Source organism: Pyxicephalus adspersus, chromosome 5 (genome assembly GCF_032062135.1).
Source record: "Pyxicephalus adspersus chromosome 5, UCB_Pads_2.0, whole genome shotgun sequence".
In the NCBI taxonomy this organism is placed as follows: Eukaryota; Metazoa; Chordata; class Amphibia; order Anura; family Pyxicephalidae; genus Pyxicephalus; species Pyxicephalus adspersus.
Genome location: NC_092862.1, coordinates 143,604,606 through 143,626,441, shown reverse-complemented (window position 1 = coordinate 143,626,441; position 21,836 = coordinate 143,604,606). Strand labels below are relative to the sequence as shown.

General features: G+C 40.6%; 1 protein-coding gene across 2 annotated transcripts in view; it reads right to left on the bottom strand.

Moving 5' to 3' along the window:
• Positions 1 to 21,836, bottom strand: part of VIPR1 (vasoactive intestinal peptide receptor 1) — a 169,792-nt gene that overhangs the window by 58,701 nt on the left and 89,255 nt on the right. For both annotated transcript variants that reach the window (XM_072412988.1, XM_072412989.1), the window contains one exon: positions 11,387 to 11,494. In XM_072412988.1, the coding sequence (XP_072269089.1) occupies positions 11,387 to 11,494 (108 nt within the window). The remainder of the gene's footprint in view (positions 1 to 11,386; positions 11,495 to 21,836) is intronic.

Below are 21,836 nucleotides of genomic sequence, written 5' to 3'. Positions count from 1 at the left end.
GATAGATAGATAGATAGATAGATAGATGATAGATAGATAGATAGATAGATAGATAGATAGATAGATAGATAGATTTATATATAGAGGAATATATATATAATTGCTGTCTTTCTGTGTAAAGGGTGCCGAGTAGAATCACAAAAAAGAAAATAGTTTGCATTGGTATCTGGCATTGTTTTAGGGACAGAACTTTCCCCGTTTGATTCCGTAAAAAATTCCAAATCCCCATCCATCTGTTTGTGCTGCAATGTGGCTTCTAAATGATTAACACACAGCGAGTTCTGTGTCAGCGTGGTGTGAAAATCTGGAGCCTCCTCTGCATTGTGACATTCAGAATTAAAATCAGAAATATTATGCAGCCCAGCTTCCTTCCAGGTGAAATAAAAATTCCGCATGAGACTTCTCCGTCACATATAAAACAATTTCCATGGATATTTGGTAAAACTGCCACAAAGAGTTCATCAACCCAAAAATTTACAAATGACCGGTGTTTGACTTATTTCCTAGGACCGTATAATGTTTGCCCATGCTGTACAGAGGGCACTGGGAGTCTGATTTATTGAATTCTGAAATTATTACCAAACAGTATTTATATAGCACCAACATATTATGCGGTGCTGCACATTAAATAGGGCTTGGAGGAACTTATCTTTTAAAGTGTTATTAAACTTTATGTGCCCAAGTGGCACAGCTGGGTCACCTGAATTAAACTTTCTTATATTCAGCTGATTTGTAGGATTCTTGCAGGAGACTGCTGGTTCATTGGTGGCTACATTTACATACCGGGACTCAATGGGGTCCATTATAGCCACCTCAACCAGCTTGTTCCTTCTACAGATATACAGGAGCTGCAGGAGGAGTGCACATTGTATGGAAACCAACCAATCCCAATACCATGCACATGTGCAATACGCTATACAGATCTGCCTATTACCACATATGCAAGGCAAACATCTCTACACACATGCACAATGCAATAAAAACCAGAAAAATTCATGGGACATGTAATCCCCACATCTGGTGTTCTCTCATAATTGGAAGTTTTGCAGAATTGATTGGCAAGGTAAGAATGCATGGGAAATATAGAAAAGGCAAGAATAAAATGGCAATATGGAAACTTACCTATCCAAAGCCCTCCAATGCACAAATCTGATTCTCACTCCTCATTGGGGATTGCATTGACCATTATAAATAAAGAAAACACAAAACTATAACAGAATCAAATTCAAGCTCCTGTGCTTTGCCTTTAAATCCCTCCACAGTTCTTGTCCCACTTACCTTTCGGACCTGATAGAGAAATCTCCCCTAGCTGCTCTCTCCGCTCCTCCAATGATCTACTAATGACTTCCTCACTCATAACCTCATCACACGCACGGCTCCAAGACTTTTCTAGAGCTGCCCCGACTCTCTGGAATGGTCTCCTCCTTCTATTTGGCCTGCTTCTACTTTTTGCACATGTAAAAGAGCACTCAAAACCCAACACTTCACCCTCACCTACCCGTCTTCTTCTGTCTCCTAAACCCTCACTACTTCCCACCATTCTATATCCCCCTCCTATTGTGTGATAGTTCCTCCACCTCCTAGATTGTAAGCTCTCCGGGACAGGGTCCTCTCCTCCTCCTGTGTCACTGTCTGTATTCTTCTGTCATTTGCAACCCATATCTAATGTACAGCGCTGCGTCATATGTTGGCGCTATATAAATACAATTTAGCCAGTTTAATTTATTTAATTTTACTGTTATCTCATTATCAGGTAAAGACCCAAATTCCCAGAACCAAATCCTAAAATCTTCAGAACAAATCATCTGCTTATTCAGGCTTTCCGACGCTTTGCAGTCCGGCTTCGGTAAAATGTCACACTTCTGTGCGGTTTACGGAAAACTCAATCAATTCGTACCCAGATGCTTTGCGGGGTTGGAAATGATTTATTTTAAAATGTCAGAGAAGATTTAGCTTTCATTTTGTGATATATTTTATAAGATTTACCAAGCAGTTCTCAATATGTTCAAAATCATTTCAATACATTTTCCCGATCCCACTGACTGGTAATCTCTGCTATTCACAGCACTCCGCACGTTAACCTTTCCAATATTTACAGAGCCAGAACATTTCAGGTCCTGGATGGCTAATACTACGCTGGGTATATATTCAAGAGGAGGGTATGTGGGGACTGTAGTGCCTCAACCTCACCACTACCTAAAGCCCCTCTGGGGCAATAACTATCTGCCCCTCTTCCTTCTAACCCAACCTGCTTCTTTTACTTTCCCTAACCTTGTGAAGGACAATATACATAAATCCACTGTCCAAGTCCCCGGGTAGCACCATTTCCAGGCAGATCAATGGTTGATCCAACCCTGTAGAAGTTCCTGTCGCCCCCTACGGTCTGGAGTTGGCGTTGCTGCTTCTGCATTATATTCTGCATTGTTGCAGGACCCTGCAATAGGAAGTGTCCACATCACTTAGGCAGTGATGAAGCATTGGAACGTTCCATGACTGTCAGTAAAGGGGGCTTTATTTATTTATTTAGTTTAAGATGGAAGGAGGAGGTCTGAACAGTGTCGGAGACAGGGACATTACATGAGTGCTATGTTTGGGAGATGAGGGCAAGGGGACAGCTACTCTATAACCAGGAATACATGAACTCTCCTGTGCTGAAAAGCCATTAGTCCATTTTCCTGTACACCATGATATCCACTCACCAAACATTAGAAGCTATCCCCTGTATAAGCAACTAAAAGGACCATCTAGCCCACTCCTCCCCCATCTGTCGTGTCCTTTTTTATCTGTATCAGCTTTCTGTCATTTCAGTTATTTCGTTTATCCTAATATCTGAACTTAATCTAAGGTGATATTTATACAAAAGATGTCAGTTCACAAATGTGCTGATACAGTGTGTGAGAGGCAGTGCTGAGCTGAGAAATCCTCTTCTGTTAACCTTTCACTCAATAGAACCACAAAGCAGTTCAGTGAGTCATGGATCAATAGGGTTGTGAGGATGTTAACACAGATGCACAGTAGGCACACAACATAATGGATAAAAGTCTTGTGAATTATTGTACTGTCAGCAGTAGCAGAGAAAATTTGATAACAAAGTGATAAAAAGAGGTCAATATGGTACGAAGGAGGTATGAAGCATGAAGGTGATCCCTATTTAGAGGTTTTGATCTGAGGCTTCCCATTAGCTTATGTATTCCTTGACTTTGCTTTGGTTCTCGTGTTCTCTCGGTAAAGTGGCATCATTGCAGGAGACACAAATAGTCCCCCTCCAAGCCAGGTCCATGGCAATACCAATCTTGGGCACCTTCTCTTGGTCTTGGAATGTGATCCTGGGAATGTCAAGGATTTTTTTTTTTTAACTACACAGGCACATGGGGCTTTTGCCTAAATTTTTCTCTCTTGTTCATTGGAGTTGAAGTGGTGAACAGACCTGTTGGCCCATGGCAATACCCATCATGGACACTTTTTCTTGGAATGTGATCCTTGGAAGCTGAAGGTTTAGATATTTTTGGCTGTATGGGCTTTTGTCCTAATTTTTGCCTTTATACTTGGTTTGAGTTGCAGTGGTGAACTCACCTGTTGGTGCCATTCCCAGAAGATTATCCCATCGGCGATGTGCACCTTTGGCACGGTTGAGGTTCCATAGTACGAGCTGACCCAAATGGACGCCAAGATGCGGGAATGGTTTGTAAAATTATTATCTGCATGAGAGCTTTAACTGATTGGCCCCATGGAGCTCAGAGCTCCTCCCGCCCACAATTACAAAGCAGCGCATTAGGAGCACGATGATAAAAGTTTGGCAGAAACCTGCGCCGAATTACGGAAACACCGAGAAGCGAATGACACTCAGATTTACAGCCACTTGGAGCCTGTGTGCATATTTCCTCCTCTGACCTCTCGAGTGAATTGGACGTTTGTGGCATTTACTATCAGACTGGGACTCTTTGTCAGCATTCACTGCCGAGCGCTTTCCAGCCTCATGAATCCAAGAATCATGGAAGGGGATTAATGTCACATTTGGCGCTGGAGGGGCAAATGGAAATTCAGTAAATGGTGGAAGATTTTTAGGAGGTGACACATGAATGGAGCAATTATGGCGAAATCTGAACACAATCATGAGCCAACATTTAAATTTAAGAAAACCTGTCACCAAAAATGAAAAAAAACAAGTATTTACTAGCAACATTTTACCTTTTCATTGATTATTTTTTCTTATGTTATGCATTTACAAATTAACTTGCTAGAAATTTGACTACTCCAGGAAAAGTCAATTCCTTGCCCCCCCCCATGCCATAAGCCCCTTCTCTTCTGCATACAGCACCCACAACACCCCACCCCCACAATAGGCTCCCAGGAAAAAGCAGCCAATGGTAGAGCTTCTAGCTGCATAATAAATACCCAACACAATTTTTCAAAAGAGATTTTATCCACCTCAATATAAATCTACTCCAACCTCCAGTTATACAATTTTAGTATCCAGCCCCAGGCGTACCGGCCGTTGTTTTTTGCTGCGCTCGCTCTCTAGATGTCCTTAGGTTAGACCTCTCCACATCGGTAGCATTGGTGCTGTCAGTCCGGTTTAAGCTCTAGTGTTTGGTATCTCATATGCAGAGCCCCTGCCCCTCCCCCACTATGAAACACATTACTCCTATACACAAGCTTACAACTGCAGTTTTTTCCTTTATTTTTTTGTGACTTTGCCAAAGGAAATGTTGAAAAGCAGTCTGGGAGTTCCTTGCTTGATTGTAGGGGATATACTCGTATATTTCGTGATCAATGCACACACCTTCCATTCTTCAAAGGGATTTGTAATAAATGCTTTTCTTCTCTTTTTTTTCTTTTCTCTTATTTTTCCATTATTTTATACCAGGCTAAGCAGTCAAGAAAAAACTGCAACTACAGCTACAGCATGGCCAACCAGCAGGGGGTGCTGACTGCAGAAGATTGCAGAAGTTTACATAGGGGGTGACCATGCTATTGCAGCATTGGGAGCTGCAGGTCACTCTATTTAAGGTGGAACTAAAGTTCAACTTTTAGGAATGCTCCATCAGGCAGGGATCAGGTGATGTCCCTTCTGTAATAATCCCTCCTGCCTGTCTGATCGCTCTACATTTTGGGTGACGAAGCTGAGCTGCGCATGCCCAGCATCAGCTTTGGATGCCAGGCATACCCAGCAATCCTGGCTTCCCTTGCATGTGCCAGAGAGTTATCTCTTCCCGGCATGGCCAGTCAAGATGGCGAAAATTATTTCTGGAAGGAAGAAAAGAGAGATAGTGGCACCTTGCGATGGAATCCAAATAGGTGCGCACTTGTTCTGGTACAATCCCAGCACGACCAAAGTAGATAAAGCAATCCCAGCTTCCCTTGCATGTTCCTGGCATAAATGATCTCCCCTGCACCTGCAACTGAGTTACGTCATCCTGGCCTGGCCAATCAAGACAGCCGAAGATTATCTCGAAAAGAAAGATGGCGGCACCCTGGGATGGAACACAGCTAAGTGACCCAGCCAGATTTAGTTTCACTTTAAGAGAGTAGAAACGGGCAGGATCAACAGCTATGTCCTCACACCAATACAAAAAAAATCTTGAATAAGCACTTTAACAAAGCACAAATGGAGCTTCATACACAACTTTAATATTTGGGTTCACATGTTTCTTTTTCCACTTTTCTTTATATATATTTTCAGCCTTTCACTGAACCAAACCACATAACCCCCACGCCACATGTCACTTGGCTTTACTCTTCCAACAAAAGAAAAAAAAAATCAAGCCAAGGTTTTTAAGCTGTGACATGTAAATGGAAAGATTTCCTGCTGAAGCAGCACTTAAATGAGCCACAAACGCTGAATTTTCCATCAACAAAGGTCACAGCGGTACACAAATCTTGTGACAGTGAGAAGGAAAACAAGGAGCAGGTAATTCCATCAAAGCCAATAGCTTAATGTGCCGTGTTGTCGATAATCTCTGGAGAGAAGCTGAAATAACGTCTCTGTTTTATATAAATTTGTCCAAATCAATATGATTTTGGACTTTCAGGGTTTTTCATTTGAAAGAAATGTTGTATCAACTTTGGTCCCTGATGACCGGAGACTATTTTCTCCGGCCGCTGCATTCCTATGTTCTCTTCTTTGGAAATAAATCTGCACTGATTTGTGGAAATTGGATGATATGAACAGCGCTGCTTTATAAAAAAAAGAAAGCGCGATGGCTCGCTGGGGCTCCAGGGGTGGACCAAACCAAAATACAATTTAGGTTTTTCTATGCAAGACATTGGCGGTCTTTGTAATGTTCTCAGTAAGGGTTTTCTTAAAGTGTACCTGAACTCTGAATGTCCTTGTTATATAAAAGGTATTTATTGTTCTTCTTTAGAAGATGATTTATGTTGTCTTTGTGAAATTTGATTAATAGGTCTTCACAGAGACAAATATATTTGTAGGTTCTCCTCTGAAGAACAATTAGATACATAACATTTATTCACACTTATAGACTTGATGCCAGTCTATGGGCACGAACTGGGAATATTGTATGACTGGCACTTTTTACAAGGTAAAATAATTTGTAGATTCTCCTCCAAAGCATGGTTAGATACATACCTTTATTTTGTCTTTGTAAAGTCCCATTCCTCGGATATTCCCACTTTCTCCCTATGGAATGGCATTGTGTCCATAAGGAAGAGGAAATTATGCAAGGAATGGGCCTATGCAAGGATAAAGTAAAGGTTTGCAGCCAATCAAGGTTCAGGAACACTTTATGGGGGGAGGTGAACTATGAAAACTGTACCCAAAAAAGTCAAGAAGAAGACAAAGAACTAAGCACCAGTTTTGCCTGTAGACCCAGCTGATTTTTCCTCCATCACTGACTTGCAATGCCATATTCCGAGCTGCACAGTCCCAGAAAACCATGCTAATAAAGGTTTTGCTTCTTCATGCCGGGGCTGGGGCAATGATCAAGCAGCAATGGAAGAGGTAGAGGAATAACAGATCTACAGAGTAAATGAAGCAGAAGCAGGGAGATCCTTGCATTGCAGGTCATCAGGTACAGCTTCATTGCCAGCAAGGAGAACAGTGATCAGCATAGTAGAATGACCCATCTCCATCAATAGGAGACTGCGGGGTTTTAGATGATCTCACACCACTATCGGTCTACAGAACAGGAATGCCAAAAAACACAGAGTTTTCTAGTGAAAAGACACATCTTTCCAGGTATTGATTAGGTACAACATGGAAAAAACGCAGCCAGTAGTCCTCTGCAATAGAATAAATGGTGTAGTGTTTCTCCGGTAGCCTGTGCCAACCTTCACCATGTTGTAGTTATACAACCGTGTCAGCATTCAACGCTTCTGGGAGTGTCAGATTCTTGTATAACCTTCTGTATGCGGAGTTCTCTCTCCTCCAACCCCTACATGAATACAGGATGTGGCCCTGTGACATAGGAGCTGGAATAAGGATCCCCAGCTCGTGATGGGGGCCACAAAATTCCAGAGTCAAATGCTAAAAGGTATAATGAAGGCTGAAAGCTAGAAGACCAATGAAATGATATCTTTTCCATTACAGGGAACCGGATTTTTTAAAATCAATTCAACTGACAGGGTCACTTTTACATTTCTAAATGTTCCCTATAACATCACCAATTCAGGTTCACTTTAATTTCCCAAACCAAAACCCCATTGACTTCAATAACGTCAAAAATGTGACCAAAGCCCAACGGCTGTTCCATAGGTAGTAACCTAATTTTAGAAATCTCAAAACGTAAGGGTCCGTTTTCACCCACAATTCATCCAACATGTACCAATTTTTTCGAAACCATTTTAATGTGAAAATAAGTAAATCTTGGGTGGAAGTTGAGTGAAACCTTAAGATCCTGTAGAGTTTTTTTGGCACATGGCCATACAATGACTTGAGAAGATAAGTACATCATGCCTATAGTACCATCTATTAAGAGAACCTGTCACCAGCCAACTAAAGATTCTTGTTAAAAGGATTTTGCCAAGAATATCTTTTTTTAGAGGATTTTGACGAGTCAGACAGCTCAGTGTTTACGTCCCAGAGACAATTCTCCTGACTTCTCTTAGTGAAATAGGGGGAAAGAACTCTCAGCATTCAGCTTGTGTTAGAAGCAGCTCTAATCTCAGAGAAGTGAGATGTTCCCTGGAGGGGAGACTCAACAAACAAAGAGATAAAAGCAGGACAAGCCAAGTGCCCGGCCCAGATCTAGGATGTATCTCAGCAGAAATTGCTCCAGCTACGCGGCCGGTATTTTTGCCAGGACTGCCAAAAAGGCATCGTGAGTCACATTTCAGATACTCAAACAACTCATCTCTCCATTTTCACATTGCAAGATTGGCTATTAAAGGGAAATTGTACAAGCTCAGTACATGTAGATATTTCTAGAATTCTCCTTCTTGCCCTATTAGGCTTGGCGCTACCATAAACATTACATAAAAGGGTCGCTTTCCCGTCTATATATAATGATTCAACATTTTTTATTACATAACTTTTTTTTACCCTTTTAAACATGATAATCCACTTTTACCACTGCAGCAATAAAGAGTGAAGGGGAAACTGACTGTCACTGTCACATTGTTAGGAAAAGTTTATCAGGCCGGTGATTTCGTGCTGTGCACAGTCACTTGACACAGCAAGGAGAATGAAGAAATATTTGCAGCCCCTGCTTCCCTTTAGCTGTGCAGCGTGATGTATTTTATCAGCATCCCCAGCACACAGGGATTTAGAGGCAGATTAGTCCCAGACTCTATCCTGTGCTGCCATTGGCTGTTGGGACATTACAGCCTCTCTGGTCCGTGTCACCAGTTCTTGTAGGGTTAAGCTGGGCTGACATTCTGCTGGTGTGTATTTGTCTGAATTACTGTTTCTGACCCTGTGAGTTTATGATGCATGGACCGACCTTTTGTGACCCCGACTCTGCTTGATTCTTGCCTTTGTGTACCTCGTCTGGTGCAACAACATACCACTGAGAAAGCCTCCAATTGGCAGGTCCAAACAGGTCACAATTAGGGCAAAACGAGAATGCCTCTGGCATCCTCACAAAAATTTCTCGAACTTCCGATGGTTCCGTAAAATTTCAGCGAACCGATTCCGCGAAACCATCTGAAGATCAAGTAAAAGTTGTTTGCGATCCCCAGGGCACTAGAGGTTAGTTAACCTCTAGTGCCTGGGGATCACGCGAACAGGAGGATTTCCAGGGCTGCATCATGCAAAACTTTATGTCTAGAAGAAGAATCCAAACCCTGTGACGGTAACAGTGGATAGGATACATCTGTAAAAAAAACCCTCACTGTATGTATAATTATGTTTAAATCAAAAATGTGTAAATACATAAAACATTGTTGTATTAAACTTTGAGCCTCAAACCTCCACCCACCTATCATATTGAACTATTGAATATAGTAGGTGGCTTACAATATATATGGCAAGAAAAGGTAAACAACCAACAATCCAATACAATTACCACATCTGGTGGACGGATTATCTGTGTATGACCTCTTGCTCTGTTATTCTGGACTTGACTCTGTTGGAATCTTGGTACTGTTTATCTGTGGGCTCCTGGACCTCTGTCATCACTTCCCCAGACACCATTCCTTGTGCACTAAGTCCTGGGGGCAACAACCAGTCTCCCGAGGCTGAGCGGGGGCTTGTCATAGGTGAAGACTGCCGCAATAGATTGGGGGAGAGGAATTCTTCCCACTGACCACCACACTAATGTACTGTGAGCTGTAGTATAATAATTATAGAAAGGGTTCCCTCAAGACCTGAAAGTTATTTTAAGGGTTCTTCTATGTTAAAAAGGTTGGAAAACACTTCATTAGACTGGGCAGGGCCCTCTTCTCCTCCTGTGTAGATTCCCATTTATTGTACAACACCGTATAATATGTTGGCAATTTATAAATAAAATATATTAAAAGTACATATGTCTGGGCAAACACATACATGATTACACCTCTCCAATGTATGCATATATCTCCATGGGTTATTGCTTTATATGCTGCAAGTGCAGAAAATGAGCAGAAAACCGGTGATAATGTCACATAGTTGTCTTTGCATACATATACAGTCAGAAATACAAAGCAGCTGCCTTGACTTCTAATAGCATGCCCACACAACAAGTATGGAATGGGCTCACGCAAGATGCACTTTTTAGGGATTGCCTTAGAAAAGATAAAAATTTATGATATAAAACTCCAACATCAACTAAATATCATTCAATTAGCATTTACATCTCATTTAACAGAGCGATTTCTTTGTTTAAAAGTCCTAAAATCCACTGATTCCTCCAACAGCCAATGTATAGAATGAATTCCCATATTAAATATTATTATAATGGCATTGACCCAAAACTGTAATCAGAATACCATATAACTTACTATGAAAGGCTTTTCCAAACCAAGTCCATGCAATAAATAACATCAGATATCGTCAAGCAATAATCATGCCGGGGTAATGCTGAATGCCAAGAACTTTCCAACTAATAGCGGTGAGTCACATGACTATTGGCTCGTAGAAGCTGCAGTCAGTTTATTGGCCTCCAAAGCTGGAACTTTCCATATAAATCAACTGAAATTCATCTGCAAGAGGTCATTTTTAGAGAAGATTTTTTTCCCTTCCTATAGACTTGTAGAGGTAATTTCTTACAATCTTGAAAGCTTTTTTACCTTGGCCAAACTGAACAAGGAAGCCACGTTCTTAAAAATAACTTTTAAACTTCAAGCGCTTCCATTTAACCAAATGGGAGCAGTTGGGAAGGATTTTATCCACGATTGCATGTGGTTTTGTTATGAATGTGGTGGGGTTGCTCCATGGTTCCTACTTCTGGTCCTGTAGTTGCTTTTTCTGGAGGAATTATTGCACCACCACAAACAAAAGAACAATGCATGCAAATGTGTTGACCTGTGGTGACGTTTGCTGCTGCCTGGGTGCATAGCAGCAATTGAATATATACAAAAGCAAACTGTTTTACACTGCAACGTGTTGTATTTAAAGAGGCAATGTTAATAAAATTAAAAATAATAATTGGTAAATATATTTAATGGCAGATATATGGCCGTTCCCCCCCACTTTCTCCTCGAGCTCCATAGTAGGAAAGGACAACTGCTAATGATGTCAACTTCCACCCGGAGCTTCAGATCCCAGAAGCTTTGTGCTTTCTTTTTATTTTATTTTTGTTTTATTTTTCACTTTGAAGTGAACCTGTTAGTTAGTTAAAACTTTTTAGAACAAATATCTTTCTGATCCTGGTTTTAATTTATTACTAATGGCTGTATATTTCAGACTTCAGAAAAAGCAAAACCGCAAGCAGCAGCCAACTTCCGCCCATGGAGAACAACTTTATTGAGTAGCGTTATAACCACCAGGAGATCATAAGAACGTTCTTACCGCTCACGCTGGAAAAGTAGCCAAAGTATTCTGGACAATGCAACACGACCACTTCTCCGACTGATGCCGATGGCCAGCAAGTGATATTATCCCACATTCTTTTACACACTGAAAAGCAAAGATATAGAAATTAAAATGGACCAATAATTGCAAGACCACCAAATCAGCATTCCAAACCCCACACAATAATACTTCTTTTCTTGTCTGCAAATAGAACAAGCTCCATCATGTGACTTACAAAGGAGCCAACGTCATCTTCGGCTAAAGAGAACTCGGTGGATGTTGGATATTATTAGAGATTGACAAGTGCATTGCTTTCAGATAGAAAGACTTAATAATGAAATAAATCTGCATTAGTAAATAAAGCTGACTAAATGCATTCATAGAGGTATAAATATATCAATGCATGAGTGGTTTCATGTTTACATAAAATATATACATAAAATATATATGTATATGTCCCATGTCTGTAAAAATTGCATCAGGCAGGAAAAACACATTGGAAGAATTGCTGATATCTCTCAATGAGCAGAAAGGAAATGGATTATCTGCAAACTTGTTTGATTTCCCTGGACATATAAAAGATCTCAGATCTGATAAATGTGTTTTTTCCTTGTTTCTGTTCAAAGTAAAAACTGCAATTTTGATGATAGAAAACAGGTAAACTGGATACATGGCAATGATTTCAACAAACTTGCAGATTTCAGTCTTTTTTTCTGTTTTGAAGAATTGTTTGTTTTACTATTTTCCTAAATGCAAAGGTCTGTACTCAATATATTCCCCTGAGCAAATCTCAGCTTTCTAACAAGCAAAGCTGCAGTGTCTAAAATTCTCCTAATGGATTATTAAGCAAATATAATAGATAAGGTTTGGTATACAACATTCTTTTCAGGCTGTGGCTTATATTGTTTACAACTTTTCAGCTTGAGAACACCACGATCTGGGCTTGGAATTCTTTTCCAACTTCACACTGGTAATCAATAATCTAACTGATAAATTTGGGAGAATTTTGCCAATGACAGTGTATACAATGGGTCTGATTTATTGAACCTCCCCAAGACTGGAGAAGATACACTATTATGGGAGAACCTGGTGATCCAGGAAAAATTATAATAAATGATTTGCTGTTTATTGTCAAATGTTTCCCATACTGGTCCAAATCCATTCAAAGCTTGCTGGATCAACCAGGTTCTCCCATGATAGTCTATTATCCCCAGAAAATTTTAATAAATCAGTCCCAATGCCTCAAGGTTGCCCTGCAAATTTGAGACCGATTTAGAAATTGACAACTGCTTTAGATTGATTTAACATCAATTATTTACAAAAGTGGACTCAGGTCACAATTTCTACAATTTTACAGTCTGAAATCCTCTGTAATGACTGCAAAGTGACAATATACAATATTACTAAGGAGAAAACATCCAAACCGCCTCTGTTCATGCGGAATGAAGAAAGTGTTATAAATGCAGCCGGCTGATAGGCACAGACAGGATCTCAGCAGAGACCCCCGAGCTGCACATTACAAGATCCCAGCAGAGACCCCCGAGCTGCACATTACAGGATCTCAGCCGAGACCCCCGAGCTGCAGATTATGTTCTTCCTCTGAGGATCCAAAACCAATATCAGCTTGTTTATCTTTTTAAACAGGTGAAAAACTTTACAAATATGCCAAGGCAGGAAGATTGATTTGGAGAGCGTTTTTCCATCTGGGTTAAGAAAGATTAATCATGTCAAGATAGAAGGTTTTCCCTTCTGATGGAATAAATAAAAGGCAAAAAAGAGATAAAAATAAGATGAAAAAGAGGGAGCGGGAGAGAGAGAAGGAGGAACATCAACAGCCAAACAAAGCACAATCCATAAATTCATAATGTATAGGACAGAGTGCGGGACGCATGTCCTGAGAATAAGCCATTAATAAGGAGCTGCTAAGAGTAATTGACCTTTATTTGCGGGCACCAATTATTATCTTTTCCCACTTCCTAGGCTCGTTGTCATAATATATTTCCTGTGTTGGTTTATTTCTAAGACAGTGGTCAGTATTTCTCGTATAAACTCTATTACATTACAGGATTAACACATGCAGCACCAGTCAGCGGAGGAATAGTCCCAATCAAATATATTGTTATATAACCGGACTACAGGAAGTTAGTATGTAGAGCCTAAAGAGAAACAGGGAAAAGGGGGACATGTTTGAAATACATGTAAGGCCTGAATGAAGTACAAAAAGGTAGTTCTTTCAATGTAAGGTTCACGTAGACCTATCACAATATTATTTTACATTTTATAAAAGGATGGATGAGCATTTTATTTAAAAAGACGAGGCGGCACAGGTTCGTCTGAAATTAGTTTGATGGCTTTACACCCAAGTCATTTTTCCTCTTTAAGTTCAAGAACATTGGAACGTCAAACTAGCAGGGGAAAAGTTCCAAAGTTTTACTTACAGAGGTAGTGAGTCAGTCAACATTAAGTAATTCAAAAACACTTGGGGCAAATGCAGATCTATACGTAGACAAAAAGGTTAAAAAAAAAAAAGAAAACCAAAGCTTGATGGTCCACTTGGCCATCACTCTTCCATGCTTCTATTAGGTAATTGTAGGTTTGCTGACAGTCTATAATTCATATATTTGCAACAAGGTCGGAAAGGGGGTCACTTTTGTTAAATACCAAGGCTGAAAAAGAGAAATCCTGTTGGCAAATAGACCCCAATTGTTCTGGCATCTGGAATATGCTCCAGGAGAGCATTTGTGCCTCCTGTCCTACAAAGGTGTCATGAGCACACATCCCCTGTAATATGGATATCTGTGCACCTTTAAATAAAGCAAAACGTATCCATGTTCTAATGTCCTGAATCCTGTATGTTATATGGGCAGAGTGGTGGTGGCATGCTCATGGTTTTCCAGGCTTGTTGTGTTGGGTATACAATCACTATTTGGCCAAAAGCTTGTGGAAACTTGATCATCATACCTGGTTGTTGGGTATCCAATTCCAAAACCATGGCCATTATTATGGAGTTGGTACCCCTTTACTATTCTTCAGGAAGGCTTTTCATAGGGTTCTGAGGGGTTTCTACATGGGGATTTGTGCAAACTCCAAAATAAAAATGCCAAGGCATATTAGTATTTGTGAGGGCAATACCAATATTGGTTCACAATGAATGTCAGTCCATCCAAAAGGTGGTAGGGTTGAGTTAAGGACTCTGTGAGGTCACTTGAGTTCCTTCAAACCAAACTCATCAAACCATGGAGCTGGCTTTGTACCCGGGGGCACAGTCATGCTGAAACAGAAAAGGGTTTTCACCAAAATGCTGAACATGAACTAAGATTTTTGTATGGTATAGCAGTTACAGAACTTTTCACCGGAAAAACCTGGACTCGATTATTTGGAGGTATATCTACATTTTTCAGATGTAACCATCAATTTGATGGTTATGTGTTCACAAATGTTTGGCCGCGCAGTGTAAAAATAATAAATATAGAGTACATATAATAAATAAATATATAGACAATGTTTAATATTCCTTTTTACTCTGGCTTCTTTTGGTTCTAGTTTTTTGGCTTGAGAACACCACAATCTGGGATTGGATATTCTTCTACAACTTCACACGGCAGATCTAATTCTTACCACTTGCTGCTCCTCTCCCCATGATCAGAACTAAGAAATGCTCAGAGACCCATTAATCAGAGTTGTTTATTTATCATAGATAGGACAGTTATTAAAAAAATGAATCACAGTTCTAAAAGTCCGAGAAAAATGTGAAACAAATAGAGATGTACTCAAAAATGGCAACGGAGGTCATCGCTGATTTCACTTTCTCATGCAAGAGAAACAAACAAGGAAACCTAAAATCTCATGTAATGAGGAGGAATGGACGCAGGGGGTGTGGGGCGGTTGTGTTATATTGTATGCAGTGAGTATTTTTATCACACATTTAAACTTATGAAATAATTGGCCTCCATTAGACGCAAAGGCATCTCCTTTAAGGCTGGGAAAATTATGGCGGTTACAGAACATGGATGAAAAAGGAATTTGGTCAGTCAACATAAAACATGGGAAGTAAAAAAGAAAATTGACTTTGAAATGCCCAACTCTTTAATCCCAAATCTTAAATTCCCCCACCAGTCATTAGGCCACCGTGGGTAAAATAGCAATATAGAGAGTCGGAGTGAAACTTCCCAGCGTTGGAGCATTTCAGGTTTAGGAATAGACCAAAGGGCGACCAGGTCACCATTTTCACCCTCTTTGTTTTCTGGACTGGAATTGCCATATTTTAGGGTGGTAATCAGTGATTTACTGCCGTACCATAATTAACCTAAACTAACACATCAATATACATAATCATCTGAAAGTTTACAGAAGTATGGGATCTGCATTCTTCATTTATCAGTCCCTGCAACACAATCAGTCCTAGCATTATGTTTAATGGAATCTGCTGATCAAAGGTCAGAAGTTTAACATTTGTCTAAGTCAGTAAAAAATATAATAAATGGGCTTGTATTTTTTTATCCTTCTTTAAAGGTTGACAGTTTGTCAGTATGTGTTTGCTTCTGGGACTGATAACGTTACCGGTGAACCCCAAGAACTTCCTGTTTCTTTCTCGGTTATAGCTGTTGTCTGATGTACAGTCACTCACTGCCTGTATGTATATTGCAGTGCTATCACATACCTCCCAACTGTCCTGGATTTGGAGGAACCGTCCCTCTTCATACCTCCCAACTATCCCAGATTTGGAGGGACTTTCCCTCTTCATAACCTCCCAACTGCCCCTGATTTGGAAGGACTGTCTCTCTTCATACCTCCCAACTGTCTCTGATTTGATGGGACTGTCCCCCTTCATTCCTCCCAACTATCCCTGATTTGGAGGGACTGTCCCCCTTCATACCCCCCAACTGTCTCCAATTTGGAGGGAATGTCCCTCTTCTAACCCCCCAACTGTCTCCAATTTAGAGGGACTGTCCCTCTTCATACCCCCCAACTGTCCCTGATTTAGAGGGACTGTCCCTCTTCATACCTCCTATCTGTCCTATCTGACGAGCCTCAAATGCTGTGACATTCAGATGGTAGGGTCATATTTTGGCATTGACAACATGAAAGCATGGGTTATTCTGCCTAGTATTGGTGGTTCAGGCTGGTGATGGTGTAATGGTGTGTGTGTGTGTGTGTGTGTGTGGGGGGGGGGTATTTTTTTGGCACACTTTGGGCACTTTCGCACCAGCAAAGCATGATATAAATACCATGACCAACCTTAGTATCGCCGCTGACCATGTCTACCCCTTTATGCCCGCATTGTCCCCATCTTCTGATGGTTATTTCCAGCAGGATAATGCGCCATCACAAAGTTAAAATCATCTCAAACTGGTTTCCTAAACATGACAATGAGGTCACTGCACTCAAATTATCTTCACAGTCACCGGATCTCTATACCTTTGGAATGTGATGGAACTGGAAATGCTTATCATGGACGTGCAGCTGACAAATCTGCAGCAATTGCGTGATGCTGTCACGTCGACATGGGGCAAAAACTGTTTCCAGGTCCTTAATGGATCTGTGCCATGAAGAATGATGGGAAAAAGGGGTCCAACCCGGTACCAACAAGGGGTACCTAATAAAGTGGCCAGTAGGTGCACATATGTCTGAGTGTCATACCCTCCATACATAACATTTTATTCCTACATGCAGAAATCATCCCTGCGCCCTCCCTGTTATGCCCTCTATGCTGTTTCTCGCCTTTGATTTCTCTTTTGAACTTGTTAAATCATCAACGCAGCCCTGGATCAAAAAAAGTCCTCGGGGGACTGGATTTAAGGAGTATAATTAAATGGAGTTACAGAAAATGTGCAGCCGAGATACCTGACTCAGTCTGCTTACTAGATGTGGAACCTCGAGGGGGTCACAATCTGAACGCCATGGACATCACTTTGTAGTTAACGGCTTGGAACAAACAGAATTATAAAAGTGTGAAAAACGGAAAAAGCAAACGTCAGCCGAGTTTAATATTCAGCTTTGCCAATGGCTGTTCAACCTCCGATGGCATCTCAGTGATACGACCTGTGCCCTCGGAACTGACATACGCGGATAGGAAGAAAGAACTAAGTATTAGAGAAATCTTTACCAGGGTTCCTCCAGAGGTTGCTGGGGGTTCCTTATGCAATGAGCAGTTTGCACCTCTCAGGTCAGTGTAAGTGACCCCCAATGATCTTTTTGGCTATCTGTAAGGGTGACATTCTTCCCAATGGCCAGCAATGAAAGAGGAATTCTTCCTACTGACCACCCCACTAATATACTGTGAGCTGTGGATATAGGGATTATAGGAGGGGTTCCCCGAGACCTGAAAGATATTTCACGGGTTCCCTCATGGTATAAAGATTGGGAAACACTGAGCAGCACCATATTCTGGACTCCAAATGAATATTTTTGGGTTACGAAAGGAAATCTGCAGCCCATTCCATCAGCCAGGCAGCAGCTATGATGGAGGAATCGGCTCTATCACATCCATGGCTCATACATGTCAGAACGCATGCAAAGGAGAGGTTACAATAAATCACCCAGATGGAAAACAAAGAGCTGCCGGGGATATTCTACAATCTGACTTCATGGGTCCAGGACGAACGTAGGGTACAGGAAAAAACATTGCAAATACTAGAAATAATAATACTAATAATAATAAATATTAATAATTAAAACACAGGACAACTGATACAAAACAATCAAAAAGTGTAAAAGAATAAATAAAAATATAAAAATAAATATATCCAAAATTAAATTATATAAATAATAAATAAATTTACCCCCTACCCTCATTTTTTGTCAGTTTCTCAGCTCACGTTTTAAGATGAACCCCCAAGAAAAAACATCATTGGAGTTTTCTTTTTATTATTAGTATTTATTTAATTTTTGTACGCAACATTTGACTGGGTATCAGCCTTGTGCAGTCTACAGGGTTCTCCCCAGGCACTTTTAGCTGGGCGCACCACCCGGCACTTTTCAGCACCCACCCGGCTGTTTTTGGCTGGTTACCAAAGAGTTTGGTCACAATACAGCGGCTGCCACCCGCCTAAAATTTCTTCCCTTTCTTAAAAAAATTTCTGGGTTGAGCACTGAGTCTATGTATTATTATTATTGCACAGTATTTTTATAGCGCCATCATATTACACAGCGCTGTACATTAAACAGGGGTTGCAAATGACAGACTGAAACAGACAATGACACAGGGGAAGAGGACTTTCACATACTTTTTCCCAAACTTTGTTGGATGTAAACAGCAAAATTTAGAGGGTGTGAGGCAGCACAAAGAGACACTGAAGGGTGTTGCAGTACAAGTAGGTAATTGGAAAGGAGAGAAGAGCTCATCACAGTGCTCCTTCTCCTTCTATAAATCCTTTCACTGTCCAGCCTGGGCCCAGAAAAAATGGTCTGAATGATCCAACCTGAGGACATCTGGTGGCTGAAAAGAGGTACTGTATGTATAGCTCTGGATTAGAGATTGGAATTGCAGCAAAAACTACTTTTTCTATTTTATCTTACAGGGGACATTTTATTGGTTGTGATGTTTCGTATCTTGCTTCCTAAAGTAAAAACCATTTTACTTCATTAAAAATGTGATGTTTATTATAGTCTAAAAAACCCATCGATCTTGCAGCTTTGTGATTCAGCAAACTTGCAGCATTTCTTCTCCGATCTCCCTGCAGCCTTTCGGTTCAGTGCTGGGCCGCGGCTATTAGAGCTCAGTGATGTGGGATATGGGTGGATATGTGAGTGTCATGTAGAATATATAGCGTGTCATAGGATGAGCTATATACAGAACCATCATAAAGTGCTGGGATTACACTGCTGTATATTTCACACACGGCAGTATGTAATCTATCCCTATACTAAACAGGAACACAGATAAAGGTGTCACTTCTGCAATAAAGCAGAAACCAGACCGGAGTGAGCCGGAAAGATTATACAAAGTTTCTACTAAGTAACTTCCTGAGACACTACAAATCCCAGCAGTTACCAGAGCCTGCAGATTTCATGGCGGCTGCATTAGTTTCCTTTTTATGGTTTCCCAAATATCTTCACCTGGTGATCAGTAATGCATTTCCTGTCCTAGGGTGACAACGCTCACTGTATTGTATCTATAGGGGCAAACATGGTTGTCCAATATGTTGGACTTTTTTTGTTTATTTCTATTACATGGAATATTGATGGGAAAATAATATTACAGTTATCTATAGAATCTTTATTTGGGGTGCTCAGTATTAGCTCTCTTTATTGTTTAATGATCTAGTGAAGTTGAGCTGTATTTGTATGTCAGTTTGCAGATCATTGGTGGAATCACATTTTTCTCAGAGCTATAATGGCAACTTCTCATGAAGGTTTGGAGCTGATACAGAGTTAATATGGGGCTCAAAATGAGCTCATAGGATGTTCATAGAGAGCTCATACAGAGACTGAAGGGAGTTCATAGCGAGCTTATATAGCACTCACATGAAGTTCATACTGGGCTCTAATGGAGTTCATGGGAAGCTTACACTTTTTTTTATATGTAGCTCATTCAGGGCTCATACCGAGGTCATATAGATTGAATACGCAGTTAAATAGAGCTCATAAGGAGCTCACATAGAGGGCATATGGTGCTCATATGGGGCTCATAAAGAGATCATAGGGAGATCAAAGTGAGCTCATATAGAACTCACATACATTGCTCAAATGAAGTTCATAGCACTGCTCATACATAGTTCATTTGGAGTTCAAATAGAGCTCATAGGGAGTGCAAATGCCACTCATATGGTTCAGATATTATAGGAAGTTCATAGTAAGCTCATACAGCACGCACATGAAGTTCAAATGTTGTACAAATGGAGTGCATACGGAGCTCATGCAATGACCATACAGGCTCAAGTGGAGGTCATGGAAATCTCATACAGTTTACATGTAACTCATGGAGCTCATAGGAAGTTCATACACAGTTTATATGGGACTCAAAAGGAGCTCATAGGAAGTTCATAATGGGCTCATTGAAAGTGCATATACTTCTCATATTGGGCTCATAGAGAGATATAAGAGAGATATAGAGATCATAAGGAGTTCAAAGTGAGCTCATACAGAACTCACATGAAGTTCATACATTGCTTAGAGTTTATAGGCAGCTCATACACTTTTTATACATGGCTCATTTGCAGCTCCAGTGGAGTTCACACACAGCTTATATGGAGCTCATACAGAGTTATTATGGAGCTCATAGTGAACTCATACAGAACTGACATGAAGACCATATGATGCCCAAAGGATTTGGAAAGGAACTTCTGCACTGGTATTACAAGGCTGAAATGGAAGCCATGGGACGCTCATATGGAGCTCATAGAGAGTGCATATAGAACTCATAGAGAGTTCATAGGAAGCTTATAAAACATTTATTGGCATCACACATGCTGCTCATACGCTGTCCCCAGTCTCCGTTTCTTTTGGAACATAATTACATTCTATTGTTTCATTTGTTTAGGAGAGAAGCTGTGACACAATAACATTCCCCGACTATTCAGAAAACATTATCCTTGTTTGGATGGTGATTATGTAACCATTCCCTCCACACCTCATTATGGCACCCTGACATTCTTATTACCAGATAAATGCTGCAATATTCACAATCACAGCGCCTTGTGCACCCGCCATGCACTCCCCTCCTGTGCTCCGGCTATAACGCCAGCGTGCATGCATTGCATGATATAATTAGAGGCTATCCTGACATTTTTAGGTTTTAGATAGAATAGAAAAAATACAACCTTTGTCTGTTTTTTTTTCCCCTTCATTTTCTGTCTTGCTGACAAATCTTTAGACACAGAATGTCAGAAATCTGCAACAGGGACAGAAAAAAAAAGAAAAAAAAGAGAAAGAAGAAGAAAAAGAGAAAGTTCGAGTTTTACCTATATTCCTGTCTTCTGCTCACCTAGGCAAGGATAATATCAATTCCTTCTGGGAGGATTCTGGTGGAACTCAGTGCAGGTGAAATCTTACAAAAAGATTTTATTGGCCAATAGTTTCTTCCCCTAGATTTCACCTGCTCTGTATTCACCCAGGACAATATTCTCTCTTTGGATTGGGGTAGGGCAAGTATAAAAAGATTTGATGTAGGTGGGGAGAGGGTAAGTGGAAGATCTACTTTAAGTCAGAAACCTCCGCTCTATAGGAAGCATAGGAACCCCCCAGTTCTATAGGGAACACAGGGGCTCCCCATAGGAAGCATAGAAACCTCCCTTCTCTATTGAAAGCAGAGAAAACCAGAGGAACCATAGGAAATCCCTATTCTATAGAAGGAATAGGTGCCCCATGCTCTATATGAAAGTAACAGCCCTTCTGTGCAAAAGGAAGCACAGGAACCCCTCTGCTCTATAGGAACCATATGCATCAACCTGCTCTACAGGAACCATATGCATCAACCTTCTCTATAGGAACCATATGCATCAACCTG